General features: G+C 38.7%; 1 protein-coding gene across 2 annotated transcripts; it reads left to right on the forward strand.

Annotated features, from left to right (window-relative positions):
- The first annotated feature begins 326 nt into the window (after positions 1 to 326).
- On the forward strand, positions 327 to 13,864 carry LOC310937409 (copine-3-like). Of its 2 annotated transcripts, XM_083901673.1 has the most exons (17): positions 327 to 460; positions 1,137 to 1,285; positions 2,019 to 2,198; positions 3,203 to 3,277; positions 3,366 to 3,437; positions 3,527 to 3,607; positions 4,922 to 5,011; positions 6,218 to 6,316; positions 8,541 to 8,627; positions 8,735 to 8,794; positions 8,880 to 9,013; positions 9,408 to 9,462; positions 9,549 to 9,600; positions 9,727 to 9,860; positions 11,487 to 11,723; positions 12,368 to 12,479; positions 13,312 to 13,438. In XM_083901673.1, exons 2-16 carry the CDS (start codon positions 1,154 to 1,156, stop codon positions 12,476 to 12,478), a joined length of 1,599 nt encoding a protein of 532 aa, XP_083757799.1. In that variant the 5' UTR covers positions 327 to 460; positions 1,137 to 1,153; the 3' UTR covers position 12,479; positions 13,312 to 13,438. The 2 variants fall into 2 exon arrangements, with proteins under 2 accessions (XP_083757799.1, XP_083757798.1); XM_083901672.1 differs by lacking the exon at positions 12,368 to 12,479 and having other exon boundaries at positions 13,312 to 13,864.
- Positions 13,865 to 15,756: the final 1,892 nt, after the last annotated feature.

Below are 15,756 nucleotides of genomic sequence, written 5' to 3' on the forward strand. Positions count from 1 at the left end.
ATAATAAGTCTAACTAATAAGTTTGATAATGTAAAACTGGCTTTTTCAGTATTGCGAAATGTATATGTCCGTGTTTGCTCTTCACATTTGTACGTGAATCATCCTTTGTGTCTAATGTTGCTGCTTTTATTGTTGTATTTTATTAAAATGCATGTTGTATGATTTAATTATATGTATTTTAGGTCCTAAAACATTTGTATTATTGTTGTTATAAGTGGTCTTGGTAGTATACACATGTCAGGCACGTCAAACGCGTAACACATGAGTTATGGATCAGTGGGAGTAGCCAATAGTAGTGTCTGCAGTACCGGATTATCAGAGTAGACACCAGAGACGCAGCCTGTGGTGGGCGGACTTTAGAGACTCAGGTCTGTCAGAGATCAATCTCCTGCTCTTCATCCGGGATTTGACACATCCTAAAACACTTTTCTCTTCCTATATCCCTCCTCACACGTTCAAAGTAAGTTTGAATCAACTCCATTTCAATTATATTATCGTAACTTAATGTCGTAAACCAGCTAGATGAGCATTTTACGAGCTCTGTTAGCCTGCTAGCGCTACTGTTAGCTCACTCGCTTCAGAGCTCCACACCCACTGAAGCGTATTACTTGCTTCTTGTTGAGTCGTATTTTCCATTAACTCAGTGACTGAGTGAGTGAAACGCCACTATTTATTTAGCATTACAAAGCTAAACCCAACCGTTCAACCGCTGTTGTTGTGACAGAAAACGTCAGCAGCGACTGCACTCAACCGTCAGTGAGAAGAAGGGGAGGGCGTGTGGTTAGTGTGTTATTGTCGCTCCTCTGTTTTCTTTTTTCTTTTTAAAGTGAAAACGTCATATAAAAGCTCATTAGCATGTGCTAGCTAACAGCGAATTCATGCTAACAAGTATAGCATATCTGTGTTATGGTTTGATCTTGAAACAGTTGAAATGAAATGGTAGAAATGCAGTTTGAAACTTTATAGTATGCACATATTTATGCTCTTGTTTAAAAGGTGGGTCCCCATATAAAAGACTGGGAAACAAATGGTTGCAGTATTTGTGTGTGTGTGGGGGGGGGGGGGGGGGGGGGGGGGGGTGTGTGTGTGGTGGAAGCCAGTTTTACAACACTAATTATTCTTTTCTATTTCATCAGCTTGTTGCTTGGCCAACATGGCAGCTCAGTGTGTCACCAAGGTGGAGCTGACCGTGTCCTGTGACAATCTCCTGGACAAAGACATCGGCTCCAAATCAGACCCGCTTTGTGTCCTGTTAATGAGCAGCTCCAACTCTCAGTGGTATGAGGTCAGTGGAGGGTTTTTTTCTGACCAGAGGTCATGTTAGTGAAGTCTGACCTGAATTTCTCTATTGACTGTTGGACTCTTTACTGGAGGGTCTTTACTGCCCTTCTTCTTCCTCAGCTCTGAAAAACTGTCATCATACATTTTCCTAGGTGTGGCATTTGCATTACTCATTGTAAATCGTTAACCACCATATGGGAAAGTACATGTGTAAAGCAGCAGTTAAGTAATGTCCATTTCCTGTTTCATTTGTGTCTGCTTGCCACTTTATACTACTCCATTTCAATTAAAGTAGCTTTATTGGTATTTAAAAATGTATAGTTTTATTTCACGGTTACATTTTGACATCAATAATTAGATACAATTTTGGTAAAACAGATAATCATTTGGCAAATTATAATTAACTATCTGCCATACAATAACCATTATTTAACTACTTCTTGTGTCTTATTAGTTGATGCTTTACGTCTGATTAGCCTGTCACTTGAAAGGTGATATATGATAAAAAGTATGACAAATTCTTAGTTGTTGTTTGTTATCTGTTGACAATATGTTTATTGTCAATTGAACATGAAATCATAGATTAGTTAACAATTAGTTGCTTATCAGTTAAGAACATTGATTGACACTGAGTTTTCTTTATAAGTTCAGTTATTCATAATATAAGGCTCTTTACACCCTAAACTTTACTGTGTTGTTAATTTATCAATTTTCACAAAAAAATGTTTTCCCAATAGGTGGCGCGCACAGAGAAAGTCCAGAACTGCCTCAGTCCAAAGTTTGCCAAAAAGTTTGCCATCGACTACTACTTTGAAATAGTACAGAAACTCAAGTTTGGGATTTATGACATTGACAACAAGACAGTTGACCTGAGTGATGATGACTTCCTGGGGGAACTGGAGTGTACCTTGGGACAGGTAATGCCTCACCAGTGACAAATGTGTGTGATTGTTCGGTTTTATGGTCTTTCTACTGGTTTCAGTTCCTTATCTACCCCAAGCAGTGGCAGGACTCACACAGTCGTGTAATAAGATGCCACTGTTTCACTAAGTCAGACATGGATCATTAACATATCTGATAAACAGTCGCTGTGTAGCCTCTCTGTGAAATTTTACCTGAGATGTTCATTCTGCATGACTTTCACCTACATCAGGGAAGTTAGTGCTTATGCTGGCATTTGTGTTTAGCTGTGTTTACATCATGGTGCAATTTCGTTTGGTACAGTATGGTACAGTTTGGAATGGTAAAGCCCTGGGTCAGGCTTGTGTTTTGACCGAGAACAGTACCTTTCCTTGGTAGGCGGGGTGTGGGCTGTGCCCGATGGCTGCGTCAGCAAGATATGCAGTGTGACATTGCACCGGTGTGACAACACCTACTACCTCTACCCTGACCTTACCAAACCATTTTACTCTGATACTCCAAGGGAAGAGTGTCGAAAAATTTAATGTTAGGGGCTGGTTATTTTGGTACTATTCCTAATGGAAATGCAACACAAATATGTACTGTACTGTACCAAACTGAACTGTTTCACTTGATGGAAACACAGCCTAAGCCTAGGTTATGGCCTAAGTAAAATATATTTTTTTTTAGACACAGTTGTTAATCTCGCAAGGTAGGGGAAGTTTCAACATTTTTGCTGATCTCTGCAAATAAATAAAATTATGTAATAGTACCTCATAAAGTTTTGTGTTCCTGTTAAATTTGGTCCTGATCCTGATCTGTATTGAAATTGTTGGAAAACTGGGTTAACTTGGCTGGAGTTTGCACTGTTTTTACCTGTTTTTTTTTAATGCGTCATAACCTGAAAGTTGGGTGATTTTATTGGTCCCGCTATTTTTTATGATGCTTTCATAGCAAACCGATTCCCTTTTTGCTTGCAGGCTTTTTTTTTTTACCTTTGGTGTTTCTTTTTTTTTTTTAGGTTGTATCCAGTAAAAAACTGACACGGCCACTCGTCTTGAAGAATAAGTCTTTTGCAGGAAAAGGCACCATCACTGTGAGTGGAGGAGTGTCATTTTGTGATGTTGCTTATCTTTATTTATTTTTGCTCAGTTGATTATTCGATTCATTCTGTTCTGATGTAGATCAACGCAGAAGAAATAAAAGACAACAGAGTGGTGAACTTTGAGGTGCAAGCAAGGAAATTAGACAACAAGGTAGGGGTTATTCTTTTTTTATTTTTACATACTGTCTGTCATTTCGAGGCATTCTGGTGTTCCTCAACTACTGGTGTTTTTTGTTGCAGGACTTATTTGGGAAGTCTGACCCTTACCTGGAATTCTACAAGCAGACAGCAAATTCATGGCAGCTGGCTCACAGGACAGAGGTAAACAAACGCATGTTTTTGTTGCTGTCTGTCTGTTTTACAGCTACTGTTGTTAGACAGGTATTGAAATCGGCTGTTGCTCAATTGTAAAACTACTCTAATAGATGAAATGTTTATGATGATTAGTTAAATCTAAATGAGTTATATGTGACAGCATTTGCAATAAAATACATGTTTAATAGTTCACCAAATAATAACTTCTGTCCCTACACACTTAATGCTTCATGCTGTTGTTCTTTTATGAAGGTTGTATGCTTACTTTTTCTTTCTTGTCAGCAAACTTAGTTTTCCAAAGGGATGTTTGGCTGTACAGAGCACTGCACAAACAATACAGTACAAAACATATTGTTTGTTTCTTTGCAGTATCTCAGCCACTTAGTTTCTTTTTTCGAGTTTGCTTGGCTGCGATGTGTTCGCTGATGCTCTGATGCAATGCGGACACATATACGCTTGTTCTGTCTCTAATATTGGTAGGGACAATATGGTTTTCTCCAAATATTGGTCTATCCATACGCAAACCTATGCCTCGTAATGGCCCACTTAAACATGTCATGTTTAAGTCGGGCTTGGGCTCATAGAGTAATTACACAGTAAATGGGTCAGGTTGGGCCAAGCTTGGACAGATTGTGACGGGCTCCTGTCAGGTCAACTGTTGTTTTTGGGCCTGATCTAAACTCCAGTTTGTGTAACGTGTGTTGGGCCCAGCTTACATTTGTCCAATTACCAAAGCCATAATGTGGTTTTCACTGAGTTACACTTAAGTTGTAAAAGCTTACATTTTGAGTTAATAGTGTCAAGTTTACTATCTGCCTGTAAAATCGCTGAATTTGGACTTTATAGGCATTCTATCAGGCCTCAACAATTAAACAGGTAAAAAAGTTCATAGTTGTTTTTGTTGAAGTTGTTTGTTATCTGAAGAAATTACTTTATTTCTGTTGTTGCAGTTTCTTTTTACTTTACTAGTTTTTCCAGGGAGTTGTTGGATGAGCAGTAATCTTTATTCTGTTGTTTCGGTCAAGGGTTGACCTTAGTTTACTGCTGAAAGTATCTACGTGTGGAAGGTAAAAGGTCTCCAGTAGAGTCATGTAAAAGATCACTTTCCTGTTGTGGAATATCCTGTTGTACAACTACTGACGGTAAGAACGAGAGAGAAAACTTGCAAAGATAGGAAGAGATACAACTTATCAGAATACAATATAACCCTAACTCACATAAATGCACCTTTAACTGCAATTAAACCTTTAAGAATCCACACACTTTCCATGTTATTTTGTTCCTGATATAAAATAATCCTCATATATATTTTGTCCTCAGGTGGTGAAGAACAACTTGAATCCAACATGGAAACCCTTTCGAATCCCCCTGCAGTCTCTGTGTGGAGCAGACATGGACAAACCCATAAAAGTACATATAACATCTTTTTAATATAAACTACTAGCACAGCTGGATCGGCTGCACACGCCTGCAACTGCTCTGATTTGTGTTTATTATATAATACAGCAATTTGAGGCTTTATTATTTGGTGATCTCCCTCTCAGACATGTGAAAACATACAAACTTATGGTGTCTTCAATAGTAGTTTGATCATATATACTTTTGTTTTCAACCTCCTGAAGCAAACATGTTAGGAAGGAAGCTGTTTCCAACCATACAGGACAAGTGAGTTACCCAGAGTGCCACAGTGTTTGTCTTTTCTCATCTCGCCATCACGTAATGGGTGAAATGTGTGAATGGATTAGATGGTGAATAATGCCAGACACTACCTCAGCGGGGGTGTCCAACTCTCTGAGTTAGTTTTCATCCAACTCAATTGTCTCATTTCCATGAAATTCTTGTGCAGCTACTCTTCTTTAAACATCTGCCAGCCATGTCTAGTTGTAGATTTCACTTTGGCATGTTCTTTGTTTCCCTGTTTTCAAGTCGGAGTCAGTTCACTCAAATTACAAACCTTCACTTTAATTTTTACCACTATTTGGCTGTTCAGGTTGATAGATTCTATTTGTTCATATGTTTAGATTAGGGTGGTAAAGGGCTGAAAAATTAAGGTTTAAGTTCTCGAATTTCTGAAATATTCCAAATTGGAAACTTTTCATCGAAATTAATGAGAATTACCTGGGAATTTTGGATAATTTAAAGAAACTGTCATAATTTAAACATTGACTGTTGTGGGTGGAGTTCGACCATACCATTTTATGCTGGTACCCCAAGGGAAGAACATTAGGGGCTGGTAATTTTGGTACTATACCATGAACCATTCCACCTGTGATGGAGGAATAGCATTGACTTGCAACTGTATTTGCATCAAATCTGAGTGGTTTAGCCAAGATTATGCTACAATTATTTACCAAATATATTCAACCTATATAAGCTCCCAACCTTTTGAAAATTTCCAGTTTATACCAGTTAATTCCATGGAATTTTTCCACCCTAGTTAAGATCCACTATTTACAACAACTGGTTTCTTGGAGACAATTTTTAAACGATTATTTTTTTGCGTGAACAGACTAATTGGCAGAAATGCCTTCTCTATGTGAGTGATCACATTTGTTTTTCTTACTTGCCAGGTCAGTGACATAGTCATGTTTTGTTTTTTGTTTTACCTGTTTCCAGGTCGAGTGTTACGATTATGACAACGATGGTTCTCACGATCTCATTGGAAGCTTTGAAACAACAATGACACGCCTCCAAGAAGCATCACAGTCTTCTCCGGTATGAATGTGTGTGGGTGTGTTTACATTGTTTGCTTGTAGCAACCAAACAAACATGTGAACTGAAGCAATTTTTATGTCATTTTAATAACAGTTTCTCATTTCTCATACAATGCCAGTCTAATGCCTGCCCCACAAATCTGATTTGGTTTCAAAAACATGAGCAAACACAGACACAACTTTGTAACTGATGTTCAATGTTTTAATAGAAAGCACAGACTTGAAGATCCAATGAGGGGACTCCAGGGATTTGCAGATTCACAGAAGCTTGCATGAATTAACGTGACTTCAGAATTCCGTTTGTTTGTGATACGTCTTGCAGGACACTTTAAAGGCACCATATGTAAGAATGTGGTTACTACAAAAACGGTTACTATACTCAAATTCAAAATACCGAGGTCTTTTAGGTTACGTTTTCTCCGCCATTGTAGCTAAGACGTAACTGGCAACCCGTGGTTGCTCGGCAGCTGAGACTCTACTGACTGCAATGATTGGTAGACGGTGGTAGGTGGCGCCACATGCCAAAACATGATTTCAAAACATAAACATGATTTGCAGTCTGCAAAATATTTTTTTTAATGCGAATATTTTGGCTGTACTGTTGTTGTTGGTGAGTTCAGTTTGTTATTTGAATATTATTCCTGAGTCTCTGTGACGTATTAGGAGGATTTTATGCCCAGTTGCTTTAGATTTAATACATAATGCACCTTTAAACAAGCAATCACACTGTTGCCATAAATCCCATAAAGTTTGTCCTCTTTCTCTGCCGTCCACCGGGCTCGGGAGATGGTCTCCACATTCAGAGCAGATTCAAGATCGATTTGAGGATGAATGTGAAGACCATCTGAATTGCTGTTCAGTCGTGAATATTAAACGATTAATAATTACGATTTTTTTTAAAAATTATTATTACGATAGAAGTCTGGAAGACATTGATGCGTTTGATGACGTTAAAATCGTGTCTGTTAAACCTGTCTCACTACAGGATAATTTGGCCCGATAATCTGTTCAAATCGGAAGGCACCAGGGATTGTTGGAATTATCCTCTAGTGTGGGGCAAGCATAATGCAGGGGTACTTAGTTAAAATTTCGAGATGTACAGATAGAGAAAATGTCCTCAAGCAAATATCTGAATCATCACAGAGATATGTTAAGTGCAAAAGATAGCCTTTTAAAATGTTTCATTATGTAGTCTAGTACTGACTTTAAAGGTCAGTTAATGTAAAGTAAATCTTAAATGTCTCCAAAGAGCAATTTCCTTTACAGCAATAAAATACAGAGAGACAGGCAAGTACAAATGGACACAGACAGATTTACAATGGACATGTTATTATTTATTTAAAAGGACAATAGCAGTTGGTTCAAACCAAAGCATGTGCATATAAAATATTGCTAAACAATATTTTTCTCAGTTGTCCTACTGGACCCTGCGCCATTATAAACATGATCATTGGTGATTAACTCTCCTCCACAAGACAGTTGATTAAAAACCAGCCAATACAACACAGTATGTGAAAGTACAACATGATACAAGACGTTAGTTTCTAGTTGGCTATTCCCCACATGGGCTTTTCAGATCCAACAGTGGTCTGCTTTCTACAAACTAGCTTTACGATGGTCTTTGTGAAGGAGGAGAGAAGCATTGCTGTTCTAACAAACTGTTAATGATGTGTCACATGACGTAGTTTTGTTCCAGGGAAATTCTCCATACAAACAAATCTGGACACCTTCTAGTGACCCCTTTTAAGGGTCCATATTGTGCAAAATCAACTTTTTAATCATTCTAGTACTAAAAAACAAGACTCAGTCATGTTTTAGTGGTTCCACTTAGTGTAAGTATAGGCGATAAAATACGCAATGTTTAAACCTCCCGCCCAGTTACGACACATCGCACATTTCACCGTGAATGTTGCCCCCCCCCCGCCAGGCAGAGTACTTCAGAGCTCCACCGTAGCTCCTCCTTGTCCCTGTGAAATACGAGAGTACAGGCGAGGGAGGAAGAGCGGCTGCACAGCTGAGTACAGTGTTTTACACAAACTTCCAGCCTCAGAGGATTTGTGTGTCCAGTGGATATATTTTATGTATGAAAAAAATGTGCCGGATAAAGTCAGCAAACCACACGAAAAATGTGTTTGTGTGTTCGCACCCTGATTAGGTCACTTGTTGTCATAGAGCATTAATCAAGCACTGACACAGACATCTTTGCTGTTGTGTTTCCTCCTCAGGCGGAGTTTGACTGCATAAACAGTAAAAAGAAACAGAAGAAGAAAAGCTACAAAAACTCTGGGGTGGTCAGCGTGAAGCTGTGCCAGGTAAAGCACTGGATTTGCTTTGTTTTATGTGACACATAAAACGTGCAAAATGTCAAGATCGAGATTACGTAATACTCTTCCATGAACATGTGTTTGTTGTTTTGCAGGTGGTGAAGGAGTATACATTCCTGGATTATATCATGGGAGGTTGCCAAATAAACTTCACCGTGAGCTTGTATTATTTTATTTTCAATTCCACACTTGCTCAGTTGTGTTCTTGAACGACTAATGATGCATGCATTTTGCGGACAGGTGGCCATCGACTTCACAGGCTCCAACGGGGATCCCAGGTCTCCTCAGTCTCTGCATTACATTAGTCCTCAGGGCGTTAACGAATACCTTTCTGCTATCTGGTCTGTGGGTAACGTCATCCAGGATTACGACAGGTAGGCGCCTAATCTAGGTACTTTCAAAACTTACCTGACGAGACTTTTCCCTAACTTTCTGAGACTTCTTTATCACAAAATACAATATATAAATATATCTCATCTTTCTTTTTTTTTTCTTGCTTTTACTTTTCCTGCCACCATACAAACAGTTATTTAGTTCCTAAATAACATAACCACTGAACATTAGCTGATTAAATATCACTACCTTAAATTACATATTTCTTGTATTTCTTATATTTCCTGTCCACAGCTTTCCACTTACACCTGCTAAAATTGAATGTGAAATTTCATGGAAATCAGTTCAACATTTTTGAGGAAATGGACAGAAAGTGTAAAATTCCTTGGCAGTATACATATTTTTCAAGCACACCCTTTTGTCTTCTCTGTGTAGTGACAAGATGTTTCCTGCCTTTGGCTTTGGAGCCCAGATTCCTCCCAATTGGCAGGTAAAAGCATGCTAGACTACAGATGCATTCAAAAGTCATATAGTGGATTTGCACATCATCAAATAATATGTGATGGCATTTTACAGGTTTCCCACGAGTTTCCACTCAATTTCAACGCATCAAATCCATTTTGTTCAGGTGTGTTCACAAATCACTGTGGTGTTGCTTTGTTTCAATACATATTTAGATGATATTAACAACTGTATACAGGCTTTTCTCAGTGTGTGACGTGTTGATACAAATCTGAGAATCCTGTGTGTGCAGGTGTTGAAGGGATCGTGGAGGCCTACAGGGTGTGTTTGCCACAGGTCAAACTCTATGGTCCGACCAACTTCTCCCCCATCATCAACCACGTGGCCTGCTTTGCTAAGCAAGCCCTTCAACAGACCACTGCATCAGTGAGTGTTTGGCCTTTGAGCCATTGCCAACAATAAGACAATGAGCTTTTGTTTACAGACTGTTACAGACTCTCCAGACATTAGACAATCACAAAGGATGGCGATTGTCACTCCTTCTTCTAACTCACTATTATTAGTCTGCAGGCGGAAAGATAGACCGGAATAAAAATATCAGTAAAAACACCAACATGATGAATTTTAATTAGCTATTGAGTGTGTATTCCACAAACCTAGAGTTTCACATTGGGGTTATATTGTATAGACATTAGACATTTTTTCTTAATAAGTGGGCCGTTATAACCAAGGGCATAGGATTGTGTGTGGATGGACATGTCCCTACCAATATTTGGAGAAAGCCAGAATGTCCCTACCAATATTAGAGACAGGACAAGTGTGTGTGCGGTGCTCTGAGTGGAGACAAGAGCAAGAGTGAGCGATTTTACGAGCGTCGAGGAACGCATCACAGCCGAGCAGAAAAGACGCAGTGAGTCACAAAGGAGAACGAGAGAGCGCAGGTGATAAGCTGTTCTGGCAACGGCGCGGTGACTTATTAGGTTTGTCAGTCCAGACCTTAAGCACACAGGCACATCTTTTTAGCTAACTAGATCACCAGCCGACTCCGTCAGGGCCCCGAGGAAGGTGGCGGTGGCAACAACCATAAGAAAGTGACAGTGACATGTAATCTATGTTTTACATGTAAAAAAAAAAATTGAATTATCATAGACTATAGATAAAGAGTAGATGTAGCCTATCAGTTGTTAAATTAAATCCTGTTTTTAAGCCTCGAGATTTGCTATTTCAACAGCAGCATTGTTACTTTTTGAAATTGGAACTACCACCAGCAACCAGGTACTGGTACAAGCAGTCAGTCTGTTATTCACTTATGTGGTTTGTACTTTGTCGTCTTTTTTCTCTTAATGGTGATTGACACAGTCAACATCATGTTCTATTGAAGAAGACCTTAAACTTGCGATTGAGACCATTCACTCATCAGGAAAGTGAGAAGAAGGCAAATTTTTTATATACTTCTATTAAAACCAAGTGCTTTATTTGCAGCCAGCAGTATTGCCCCCTGGTGGCTATTCAATAAATTGCTGTCAAAGGATTACTTTCACTTTTTATATAAGCTCTTTGGTCTTTATTTGATTACTATGCCTCTCAAAGACTCATTTTAAGTGCAGGGCATTTAGTACCATGGTTTTATCCATGTCACATAAATCCTCACAAAAAAAAACCTGTCATGGTTGATGAGGTGTAGATTTCTGAGTTGTATTGTAAATAAGAAGCGGGGACAATTTTGATCCATATCATCAATTCAAGGGTAATATCACAGTGATTACCTTTGCAAGCTGTTTCCAGGCTCATAGATTTAGATGAGATTAGATTTCTCTGCTGCTCAGTAGTGAGACCTATTGAGCTGTGACATGGCCAATCTCTTGATGCCAGAGCGACTCTGCAAACCTTTTGTTTTCGGGTACGATTATTTTCAGAAAATCATCAAATGCAGCTTGTTTTGAGAAACATCATAAACACCAAACAGAGATTTGTCTGAGAACCTGAAACAGTCCGAATCAAAGTCCAGAAAATATGAATAATTGTGTTGTTTTTTTCCCCCTCCTCCTGAAGCAATACTTTGTTCTGCTCATCATCACTGACGGAGTGATCACAGACATGGACGACACCCGCAACGCCATCGTCAACGCCTCTCGTCTGCCCATGTCCATCATCATCATCGGAGTAGGAGGGGCGGACTTCAGTGCCATGGAGTTCCTGGATGGAGACGACGGACGCCTGCGCTCTCTGTCTGGCGAGACAGCCATGCGTGACATTGTCCAGTTTGTGCCATTCAGGCAGTTCCAAAACGTAAGTAACATTTTTTCTCATCTGAAATACGGAAGCATGAGTGGTGTTGGTTGCGTTTTCAGCTGCTTAATCTCAATAAGCTAAATCAGTGCTAATTAAAAAGGCATGCACACATTTTCCTCAGATGTTTTCATTTTAACAGGCTTTGACATGACAAAAAAGAAACCGAACAGAGTTGTAGTTGATGATATGCTCTCGGCTGCACGTCATCATGAAAATGGCCACTCACTACTGTCAGTACAGAATTCAATTTAAATGTAACTCAAATAAAAGTACATAGCAAATCAGTAAAGTATGATAATGATAATACAGCCCATGGTATTAAAATAAAGACAATATTTAGGCATCATGACGTATGCATGTACAGCAGCCCTTCCCATGTGGGAACCACAACAGTCTGGCATAAAAAAACAGCCAGTCGTCAATTTATTACATACATCCAGCTAAAACAACTGCAGTCTCATATGAGAGTCCTGCAGTAAACCCTTGACCGCAATGGGTCTCTTTTGAGAACCAGATTTTTCATTGCAGATGAATATCTGTATCAGCCCTGAGAAGAATAAAAAAAAATAGAATTGGTCGACCCCTAATCTTCAGTTGTCACTTAGCTTATTTGTGTGCCTTGTGTATTTATGTCTTTTCAGGCACCCAGCCAGGCTCTTGCCCAAAGCGTATTGGCCGAGTTACCTCAGCAAGTGGCCTCCTTCTTCAGTTTATTCAAACTGAAACCTCCCAAAGAGCCCAGTCCATCATAGGGTACCCCAACTATTCCAGTCATTAACCCCACCGCCATCCTTGTCTTGACCCATTTCGAAAGGCTGCGTCCACACTGTTAGATTTTCATTTTATTATGAGGACTTTTTCTTCAATGTATGTCTTCTACACGTGTCAACATTAGGTCAATCACATAACAGTTTCTACTTATCACTTATTTTTACTCCTACATTTATTTATTAGATGTTTACACCGTATTTTCAATATAGTAATTTTAAAAAATGTCATACTTACATTTTTAACATTGTCTTACTTTATTTTATTTCATTATATTAGCACCTTAACATTGTTCACTCATCTCTGAGTGGATCAAAGTAAAAGATAGAAAAGTTTAAGGTCTGTTAACATTAACATTGTTATTGAGCTCTATTGTGTTGTTTCTGGTGTATTATTACTAGATTTCACTCACAGTTGATGCAGTGAAAAAAGCCAGCACAGAACAAACTCTAGCAGTGGGAATATTGTTAATCCTCTTATTGTAGCAGGTTCACTCGGGTTCAAAAATCTGAAGTATTTCTGCTTAGTGTTAAAGAGGCGTTTATCTCCACTCATGTAGAATAAAATGCCGCCTGAGAATTTCCAAACCAAAAACTGGGCCAGCAGCATTTACAAATGTGTTTTATAGCTAAGGTATATCAGTGTGGATGAAGCCAAAGTCATTTCTGAAGAGCATGGAATTTTCCCTTGAACACTTTTCATTTGCATGGCTTTCACCTAATCATTCATGCTTGCTTCATCTAATGAAATCACTTATTGATTCTTTTATACAAACATGTTTTATTTTTTGGTTTTTTTCCATTGTTTGTTTCTTTAGGCTCCCAAAGAAGCACTGGCAAAGAGTGTGTTGGCAGAGGTTCCAGGTCAGCTGGTGGAGTTTTTCAATATCATGAAGCTGAAACCGCCCGTCAACAAGTCTGCACCAAACCCTGCAGCGACTGCCTGACAGTTACAAGGAGGAACCACAAACGGACCACGATCATCTCCTGCAGACTCAAATCTTATCCCAGCTTCATCTCTCCACTCCACACTGTTGGCCAGTCGCTCTTATTCTTAAGTGTCACCATAGAAGTAGCTGTTGTTATACAGTATCTTAATATGCATGTACATTCATTTTAGCAGCTGCTCCAATATTCAATCATTCCATTATGATTTTAACTGCATGAGAAGGAAATTGAAAATATATATAGTGTTAACTAAAATGGGCACTTTATGCATAAAATAGCAATAGTGAAGTTGCCACTCTGGTTCATTGAAACCCTGTTTTTTGTTTGTTTTGTTTTTTAAATGCTTTATTAGAGCCAATTATTTTTAAAGCCTGCTTTGATGGCTGCAGCATCCTTTTACATTGGTTCTGTAAAAGGCTATTGCGCTCTTTTTATTTCAGTCATGTGACCCTGGTGTCAAGGCTCATAGATGTCAGGTAAGTCACCCTCTCATCTATGATGTTTACATCCTCAGGATGAGAGCTGCAGTGATGCTAGTAGTATATTTTTACATGTGCCAAGAAGCTTTGTAGAGTCTAGAGTCTATCCTTGCATAAATGTATATCAACTTTGCACTTATTGATAATCACGTGAGCAAGTGTTTATGTGTTGTGAAGACGTTCTGTCTTTAAATGTCCAGTGTGTAGAATTTAGGCACAATCCATCTATGGAAATGAAATATTTTAGAATCAATATAGGATTTTTTTTTTTTTTTTTTTTTTTTTGAAAGTATTATTCATTTAACACCTGAAACTAAAAGCTGTTGTGTTTTTGTTAAGTTTTGGGTGGCATTGAACGTTAAAGGTGCATTACCACCACTTGCTATGCATGAGTAAGCCTCAGTCAGATCTGGTGTTAACATCTGTCCTCAGTGATCTCATCACATGGGGACAGCCTCAAGTACAACTGTCATTAAAATGGGTCTCATGTTCACTCATCTCTGAGTTGGAACTAAGGAGAAATAAATCCCTGAAACTACCACTGGACGTTAACTGAGGAGATGGTCTCTAATGTCTGATTGGGTTCATGCAAGGTCAGGTCTGAACAGGTCCAGGTCCACAAAGTCTGCCATGTTTGGACAAATAAACACCGACTCTCTCGTTGTACTGTTCAACTTCACCCCTAGATGCCACTTAAGCCTGCACACTGGTCCTTTAAGTATGAAATGGAACTGTAAACTCTCATTTTTGATCTCACTCTCATCATCCAATATGTGTTTGTATTTGTTTATTTGTCACTGTCACCAAGCAAAGACAACCAGGGTTAGCTCGCGGCCATTTATTTTTTAAATTAGTCATGATTTGATTTCAGTTTATGAAGGACATCCAGTTAAAGCTTTTGTGAAAGCTCCAAGCTGTCATGGAGGATTCATTACAGGATTGTTGAATTAGCTGGGTGTTCTTAATAAACCGACACCCGTGTGTGTATATCAGTATTAACTTGCTCTCCCTGTAGGAAGTCAGTGCCATCTTTTTCCATCGTGATTTGTTAATATTTTTTCTGAAATCTATAAAATGTGTAACTGTGGTTTCCTGTTGTGTATCAGCTGCTGAGAGCTGAAATGCTTCATGTGCCTTTGTGTTTACATGCAAAGAGTGTATCAAGCTTGCAAATAAAACAGCTTTGATTCAAATCAACTTCACACTTATTTAAAGCAGTTCATCTTCAGCACTTTCATAGTCACTCACATCCACTACATGTTGTAGAAAACAGACAAAGGCAGCATTCATTTATTCATCCATTTCTCTCGATACAATTGGTGTTGCATCCTCTGCTAAGCATGTTTGATGGAACCTGTGGCTTTAATCCTAACTGCATGTTTTGGCTCTTTTCCTAGATTTTCAGTTGGATTAAGATCAAAATTAGGACTGAACAATTAATCCAAATTGAACCGAAATCGCAGGCGGTGCAATATTTGTTCAAAATGAGTGTCACAATATCGTTTCAGATGAATTATTCTTATTCTGCAGACTGAAGAGAACATCTTCGTTTCTCACAGAGCTGCACAAATATCACACATTATTGGAATCATCTCGCAATCACATTTCCTGTCAAAAGAATCGCAATAACGTTGATTCAAAATTGTTCAGCTCTAATCAAAATACTCTGTGTGTTTTCTTATTCCTTGTGGGCCACTTCTTTATTATTGTTAGGGCCATTCTACTGTAAGTAGACATATGAATCGGCCAGTGCTCTCCATCACTGGACACTTTAATATTTCGATAACTATTCAATTTTACTTTGTCATAAAGATTAAATCTCAGGACCTTGACTGT

The sequence above is a fragment of the Microchirus variegatus genome (assembly GCF_963457635.1).
Source record: "Microchirus variegatus genome assembly, chromosome: 15".
Classification (NCBI taxonomy): Eukaryota; Metazoa; Chordata; class Actinopteri; order Pleuronectiformes; family Soleidae; genus Microchirus; species Microchirus variegatus.

Coding starts and splice junctions, on each gene's coding strand:
- LOC310937409 (XM_083901672.1), top strand. CDS start 1,154: ATGGCAGCTCAGTGTGTCACCAAGGTGGAGCTGACCGTGTCCTGTGAC. Junction 3,438..3,526: donor CAAGGAAATTAGACAACAAG/GTAGGGGTTATT, acceptor TTTTTGTTGCAG/GACTTATTTGGGAAGTCTGA. Junction 8,795..8,879: donor GTTGCCAAATAAACTTCACC/GTGAGCTTGTAT, acceptor TTTTGCGGACAG/GTGGCCATCGACTTCACAGG.